This window comes from Habropoda laboriosa, unplaced genomic scaffold (genome assembly GCF_001263275.1).
Source record: "Habropoda laboriosa isolate 0110345459 unplaced genomic scaffold, ASM126327v1 scaffold107, whole genome shotgun sequence".
In the NCBI taxonomy this organism is placed as follows: Eukaryota; Metazoa; Arthropoda; class Insecta; order Hymenoptera; family Apidae; genus Habropoda; species Habropoda laboriosa.
In genome coordinates this window covers 1,885,863-1,893,759 of record NW_017100249.1, presented here as the reverse complement: position 1 = coordinate 1,893,759, position 7,897 = coordinate 1,885,863, and the positions used below count along the sequence as shown (strand labels likewise).

At 39.1% G+C, this 7,897-nt stretch overlaps 1 protein-coding gene across 1 annotated transcript in view; it reads right to left on the bottom strand.

The window, feature by feature from the left end:
• LOC108572167 (endothelin-converting enzyme 1-like) overlaps window positions 1-6,399 on the bottom strand; it is an 8,616-nt gene extending 2,217 nt beyond the window's left edge. Inside the window, exons 1-10 of the mRNA XM_017934365.1 lie at window positions 5,985-6,399; window positions 5,646-5,842; window positions 4,656-4,801; window positions 4,163-4,339; window positions 2,931-3,073; window positions 2,570-2,811; window positions 2,231-2,488; window positions 1,404-1,606; window positions 520-699; window positions 3-214 (exon numbers count right to left, since the gene is read on the bottom strand). Coding sequence (XP_017789854.1) covers window positions 3-214; window positions 520-699; window positions 1,404-1,606; window positions 2,231-2,488; window positions 2,570-2,811; window positions 2,931-3,073; window positions 4,163-4,339; window positions 4,656-4,801; window positions 5,646-5,842; window positions 5,985-6,091 — 1,865 coding nt within the window. The 5' untranslated portion in view covers window positions 6,092-6,399. The remainder of the gene's footprint in view (window positions 1-2; window positions 215-519; window positions 700-1,403; window positions 1,607-2,230; window positions 2,489-2,569; window positions 2,812-2,930; window positions 3,074-4,162; window positions 4,340-4,655; window positions 4,802-5,645; window positions 5,843-5,984) is intronic.
• Between the last annotated feature and the right edge of the window lie 1,498 nt (window positions 6,400-7,897).

The window sequence follows — 7,897 nt, the reverse complement described above, 5'->3', positions numbered from 1 at the left end:
ACCTTGGACTAGTCTTCGAGAGTAGATTCACCAAATCCTGAATATATTGCAACGCGTATACAACAACAGGTTCGGATACGTTTGTTGGTCGTGCCAGAACAATGGTCAAGTATCGGTGCCAATTGATCTGTGGTACCAAAGTTTTCAGTTCTCCGATGCTCATTCTCTGATACAATTCGGCGAAGTTTCTTCTTTCGTCGGGAGCCGAGGTGATCTGTCAAATTAATTATATTATTTCAATGAACTAGTCGAAACAGGTGGAAAAAATGACCAAATATTAATGCTAGAACCATCGACCGGGTCAAAAATGACCCATCGGCAATTTTCCAAAAAAAGTGACAAATATCGTTGTTTGTAACTTTCCAATTTTACTTTCTGTATGTATACTCCTATTTGTATCGATACGAATCTAATTTTATAAGCACTTTTCGTTCGTTTTAAGAAATTTTCTTTTGGAAAATCGCCGACGGGTCATTTTTGACCCGATCAACGGTTTCAAAGTTGAAGAATGTTGAAAACCTTGGCGAGTCTCGTCTCGAATTCTATCAATTCGTCAGCATCCATGGTGGCATTTTTCAAGGACGCACCCAGGAGAGTGGCGATCTTTATTAAATAATTCTTGTAGGCTTTTAGGTAGATCGTATTCGACGGCTGGAGGAAATAATCTCTCGTGGGTAGACCTAACGATGTCTGATCGAACTGCAATTAAGTTGTTAGATTCGATATTTCATCGAGAATTTTGTAGAATATTCTAGCATTTCTAATTTTAACCCTCCTCGATGAATTATCAATTGTTACGTGGGCAGCCCTCGTTTAACGCGTAAATTAGTACAGGTAACCCTCGGTATAATGCGGTCTGAAAATTGCGGGGGCCTTCGTACAACATGAAACCTTGGGTGAAAATTAACATGGAGATTCCCCTTGTTTTTCATTGCAACAGCTTTAAATGTTAACACTTGGCTGCCGCTTGCATTCTTGGTTTATTTTTCAGCGTTGAAATGTCACAGAAAATTAAGGAAAATTTCATGAAAGATAAAAAATTCTTCAATTTAAAAATTTTTTTAAAAGTCTTCTTATCTCTTTGGAAGAGAATCTTAATTTTTGCATTGCTTTTTAGTATGCTCCAAAATTTTGTTGAAGAAGGTGTTTTTTAACACCTGTTACCTAGATCGTATATCAAAAAATAATCTTTCAGTGAAATGTCAAAAAATCCTTGAATTTTTAAAATAATTAAAAATCTTAAACTTTTTTTTCGACACTTGTTATATTCTGTATCATATAATATCGAAATCGTGTTGAACAAAATGACAGTTTATCAGATAAGAATATCGTAGAATCTTTTATAATTATTATCTATTAGTTTGTAATTAATCTATTTTGAATCTTATAATTCTATTATCTACCTGTATAACGTACTGATCGCTGTTCTTAATATCCGGTGCAACCCACTCAGAAATAAGAATATCATTATTATAGAGCCTCAACTGCGCGACCAAGAGGAGCCAGTCGAACTTCTCTGGATCCCAGTCAGGCCTCAAGATTGGCCATCCCCCAAGCTCATCCAAGAGCTGTATAAGCGGCCGTTCCATGCGTTGCTCCAAGATCTCTAGCCACATTTCTCGTGTTAAAACTTACAGCAATTTACAAATATTGATAAGCAAGTACAGTGACGTCGCTAGAGTTGGTATCACCCTCTCATAGATCTCTCAAAATATAAAAAATAAGAAAATTAGCTTAGGATTTCAAGCTTTTAGCCTTGTAGGTGTACTGACACATATAGTGTGGACCTAAAAAAATTATTTTCGCGTTATAACTAACTACAGCAGTGGTACCCAAATTTATTTTGGGGACAATCCTCGTCGTCCTAATTTTAATAAGATATAAAATTTCTAACATTTCTAGAATTATTTAGAAATTATTTTCTAAATTACTTTAGAAACTATTTTTTAGTCAACTTTATTAAAAGACACCGCGGATTCCACTTTAACAACATTTTTATTTCACTATAATCCCGGAAACCATAGCTATATTTACGAAATAAAAATTGTTCCATAAATTTTTGCTGAATTTCGTTAAAATTTCCTTATCTCGTTTGAATTTTCTCATGAAAAGTTACAAATGTTCGCTGAAGCGCTACGCAAAAATTTCACAGACCGCCATTTTGGTAGCACCTTTGCGCCGCCCTAGCAACGTCACTGCTCGAGCCTCCTCAACTGAACAAATAATTTACCGTAATTCACACAACTCTGAAACAGATATTTCGCTTTCACCGTGGCATCGTCCGTGTTCAATTCCAAATCCTTCGGTATAGGATCCTCGAGAAGCTCTTTCAGCACAGAGTCCAAGGATTCTCTGATCATCTCGAAGGTGTCGTACGCGGCCTTGTCTTTCGGTATAGGATTGTGCTTAGCCCAGTTACCGCAGGCGAATTGGTAGAAGTCCTCGCAAGGATCAACGCTCCTGTCCATGTACTTCAGCATGATTTTTGCTGCGGCGAATATCTGTTTCTTAAAAATCGTATGAGCAGCAATTACGTAGAATAATTCAAGAGACAGCGTCGCAATTGTACCTTGAGCCTCCCTGATGGCCCGTGCGTCCCCCTCTCCTTTCCAAAAGGTATGAAAATCCGTACTGGTGTCCTCCGACTGTTCGTCGGAAATTGGCAAACTTGTGTCTGAATCATCGTCGGAGATCGAGTGTCTTCCTCCTTGTTCACCCTCGTCTGACTCGTCTTGAGAACGTTCCTCGATGTTGTCGTACTTTCCATTGAACAGCTTCGAACGCAGCTCTTCGTTCTTGCGAGTGTCGTACCTGAAGAAGAAAAGCTCTGAGGAGAATTTGGCTCGAACTATACAAAGTTTGACAGTAATTACTGGAAGAATTTAAGCACAATTAGCTATTAAAATTGCTTCACCAGGGTGCATACTAACTCTCGATAATCGTTGCTCTGTATCTCTGAGATCTTTTTGATCTCGTCAGCGTCCACTTCGGGATAATAATCGTCCAGGAAGTTGTCTAGATCCTCGGAATTTTGATCGTCCTCTTTATCGCTGTTATAGTCTGTCGATTGTTCCTGTATGAAACGTTCGAACGGGGTTTTCTCTTGTGTGTGAAGTTAGGATGAAAGATTGAGTGACATGAGTGTTCTCCTTGTGATCGTTGGAAGGAAAAAAGACATGGCAAATTTAATTGTCCTTGCACGAAACGAGACGATGGCCAGTGAGACGATCGATATTTATACGGTGCACCAGTAACACTAATTTAATGTTGATTAACTCTAATTAACGACGCTGCGCACGGCACTCGTTAGTGCCTCGTTACCTTCTCCAACGTTTTTGCTAAGTTATCGGTAAAAATTCTTTCGTTGGTCGTTTCACGAAATTCGATAAATTTCACAATTTTCTGTGCGTTCGTGTCAAAGTATGAGAAAGATTGCCTGACTAGTAATTTTCATTTGGAACGTTCTATTTTGAACATAGTGATACTTTGTGATTAGAGAGTGTTTTCGTACATTTTCCACGCCTTTGCGCTGTTCAATTATTAATATAAAATAAAGAAGAGTGAAATTTTGTGGTGAAAGAATTTCTACCATTTCTGATCTCTAATTTGTCATATTTTCTACACTTTGCTTAATTTCTTTATTAACCCTTTCGTTGCCACAGATTTTGTAACACGCGTGATAGACAGTAAATTTTCAATCGTGGACGAGAAATGTTTTATTTTGAAAAATTAATTTTACTAAATTAACACGTGGAACTGTGCAAAGGACAAAATTCAGACGAAAGTGTGCCAAAAGACAGCTGAAGAAAAATTTCCAAAGCTCCCATAAGTACCAGCAGCAACGAAAGGGTTAAATTAAAGGGAAAAGTTAAAAAGAAAGAAATTTAAAAGATCACAAGAGGTCGAACATCACAGATTCGTTCGTCTGAAACGAGAGAAACTTTACTCTGCGGAGATAAGAAGTTATGACAGTAGTATCCCCATAGGTCCACCTTTTCTGACAAAATAACATCGATAAATCAAACCATAGAAAATTGCGCAAACGGAGAGCCAGTATCGTCTCATTAGCCATCTTCCCATCTCTGCACAGCAAAAAAAGGAAAGAAAAATGAAGAATCCTGAATGATTTATGAATAAGAAAAGAACACAGATCATCGCTCACACGAGTTCGTTCTCGCTCGTCCAGCGACAATCCCTCGCGATTCTCCTCGCTGATACCAGACTTGGGTAGATCGTTCGCTGTTCTCCAATCGCTAATCCTAGTGTCGCGTTGATTCGGATACAATATCCTGGAGGAAGCGAGGTCAGGTACGTCAGGTGATGAGGATGCTCGATTATCCTGAAAACGATCGTTCCGTTCTCTCTTCGGGACTCTTTTTTTCCAGACCACTTTTGATGCTCGTTCGAAGCCAACGATCGTGTAGATACGAGAAGGTGGATCTTTTTTTTTTGGCTCTTTTATTTTTTTTAGTGTTTTTGTTTGTTTGTTTTTTTTTTTTGGATTCGTTTCGACTCGATGGAAGTAAGAAAGGGAGCGTAGTAGAAGGAACATATAGAAGAAGCAGACGGAGAAGTGTGTGTGTGTGTGTGTTCGATTAGCTAGATCGCGCTCGATCGTGGATTCGCTTTGAATTTGCTTGTTTTGGATAAAGTACCACGTCCAGGTCTCTCTTGCGTCGTTGCAAAAGTCGTGGCGGAAGTAGAGTTTCCACCGGCACGTAGCTAGTTTTCATTCCAGGTACTAGGATTCTGTCTTCTTCCTCTTCTTCACCGGCACGCTCTGTCTCGCTCCGGCTGGTCGCTGTTTGACAGAATTTTTTAGGAAAAATTTTAGTCCGAAAAATGGGAATTTTGTCTGTGTATGGTGTTAGCTAATTATAACTTTGTAACTTTCTTGTTACCAGGTTTATTCGATACTTTATTCGACGAATATCTAAAATAGAGAAATTAAATTTTGTGCCTTTTTTGATGAACTTCAATTTTTATTCAGGAAAAATGGAACTTAATTTTCAGGTTTGAAATGATCTCCACGATTTTGGATAATTTTTTTTTCTTCTATTTATCGAGTAAGCGATCAAATAAATAAATAAATAATTCTGAGGAGTAACGAACTTAATCGAACTTCTGTAACTATTTGCAATCTTTCTCATCAGTCTCTCCCGCAAAAATGAATAATTCCCAGGAATAATATTCTCCACCTATCTTCACCTACGAAATCTCCTTCTTAATGCATCTGATTTCGTTCCATTTCTAACAGCCTTGACCCATATTTAATATCACCTCTGACAAGCTCATTGTACTTGGGAAATCTTACAATTAGAACATTCAAATGAGACATCCGGAACGACAGAACGGTGAAACGAATAAATTTCAGTATTTCCCTTTGACATAACGATCGTAGAATGTCCTCGAATTAAACGTCCTTTCGATGAGACACGAATTTGCACTCGAAATACTTAAAAATAAAAAGAGATCTTTTTCAAAAAAACCTATCATAATCGTTCTCCTTTGACAGCGATAAATCAGACCACGCGACTCGTACTACTTTACTCCGCCATTCAGATCTCCGCGAACAACCAACGAACCGGACGTCGTTAATATCAAGTTCACTTTACGATCGTTTCGTACCGAATACTTTAACTTACGCGGAAAAGTCTCGTCGATTTTATCGTCCTGTCTTCTGGTCGCGTGGACCAAGTAAGTGCGATGATAAGGAGCCTTGCCGATCACCTGTGATCGTGACAGCGCTATGAAAATTATAGTGATCGGCAGTAATACAGCAGGGATCAACAGCATCAGTTTCACACGAAAACGCCAAGTATCGTTTCCACCCATGCACCACCTACGATTATCCAAAGAAGAAGAAAAAAAAAAAACATTTCTCAATCTTCCATTCTAATACTCGCTATTCTTGAAAATTCTCGTTTAAAATACTAGTCGTTTCTTTTTTTTTTCTCTCTCTTTTTTTTCGACGTCTTACGAACTTGAGTCGACCAGTCTCCTTATTGATGGCCAATCGACAAGATGGACATGGACCACCGCTGAAGAAGTCGTCGTCGTTGTACTGATCCAAATTACTAGCGCTCCTCATCTTGTCTGAAAGCAAGTCCGACCCCTTCCTTCTCAGTCCTGTCTTTCTACTTATTCTACTTCATCGTATCGGACACACCGCGCGCTCACAAATTGCACCAACGTCGTGGTCTCTACCTCGAATCTCTACTTTGCCTCTTTTTTTTCTTTTCTAAAGAACTCACTGCTGATTCTCCCTTCTTCGATTTCCACGATTTTACATCTGTTTCTTTACACCACGCTCTCTCGAGATCGTACACACACGCGTTTACAAAATGAAAGAGAAAATGAACGATGACAGAATACAATACGTTGTTTGAAATTTGTCGAAGAACATAGAGAGAGAGAGAGAGAGAGAGAGAGAAGATCGGGAGGACCGCTTTCCGGTTCGGTGTGCGAACACCGCGCGCCCGTGAAGAGGAGAAACGACTGAGGCTTATTCTCTAACGGCTCCGATCTCGGCGCGAATGTTAATGTAACATTGCGCGTACGGTCGAATTAGTCCCGGCAGACATTTGTACGGGAGTAATTTCCATATGTAACAACGTCGGCGGTCAACGCCAATGGCGATGGCAACAACAATCGAGGCGGAGCTCTCTGTACGTGCACGCACACCGCGAGAGCCATTTTACGCGCTCCTTACGTCCAGTTACTCGTCAATCGACCCTAATAACTTGCAGTTATCGTTCAATAACGCGTCGCGCTGTTTTACATTCTACACGTGACCCGGCCGTTATTAAGTCTTTTCTCATCACAGCCGAGCACCGATTGCCGTTTCAAGACGAACGTAGGAACTTCACAAAGGCTGAACCACCAGAGGCGAATCGTCACAGCGTTACTTCCGACTTTTTTTTTTTCCATCCGTAGTGCGCCGCTCCAATTGCTGTTGCCATATATGCGTCGCGTTTTCAGAGACCTTTTCCCCAGGGAAGATATATATGTGTGTGTATATAAACGATAAGCTGCAAGTGAAGAAAATTTTTGTAGCTTTTTTTTCTTTTTCTTTTTTTTAATGGGTTTAATATATACGTTAAGATGAAATGTTAAAAGTCGGATGAGATTCTTAAACCTGTTACTGTACGAACTTCTTTCTTCTTCTTTAATTTCAATGTCATCGTCTGTGACGAGGGAGAGACGTTGAACGTATAGGAGTAATATGTGCCCACGGTCAGGATTTGATCATTTTGTGAATCGTCGTTTAGCTGGAGAAATCACACTCACTGTTCGTTTCAGATTTCCTTCTGATAATGCAATCTTCTTGGTTCGATAAGAAATTCCAATATACTATGTTACAGCCGTAAATTTCGTTTTCTTCAGCGGTCATCATTGCCGTTACGCCACCAGGCTCTAATGAACGTACAAAGCTTCAAAGAGATGTCACGATTGCTGGAGTCCGAGTGGAATCACTGGAATGATATTATTTCGTCGTGTTTCGCGACGAAACGGTTTAACCAAAGATTCTATGAGAAGTGGAAAGAATTCTTTTACTTCTCACTTCAAGTTACTTTCGTTGGTGACTTTTTTTTGTTTGACAAATTTTAGTAGACGCTGCGTGGAATAGAAGTTTGTTATTTACGTATGACTTATTTCAAGGTTCTAAGATAAGAATCGTGATGGATTATCCAATTTTGAGTAGAATTAGAAGAAAAATCTTTAAGTATCGTACGATGTAATTATTGAAATGTGTAATTGAATAAGCTAGCATGCAAAGTTACAAAGGCAGGAACTTTTGAGCAATGAGAGTCGTATTAACATATTTAAATATAGTTTATTCCTTTTTTTTCGACAAAATAATGTACAGTATGTTATTATACAGTGTCCTAAAGTA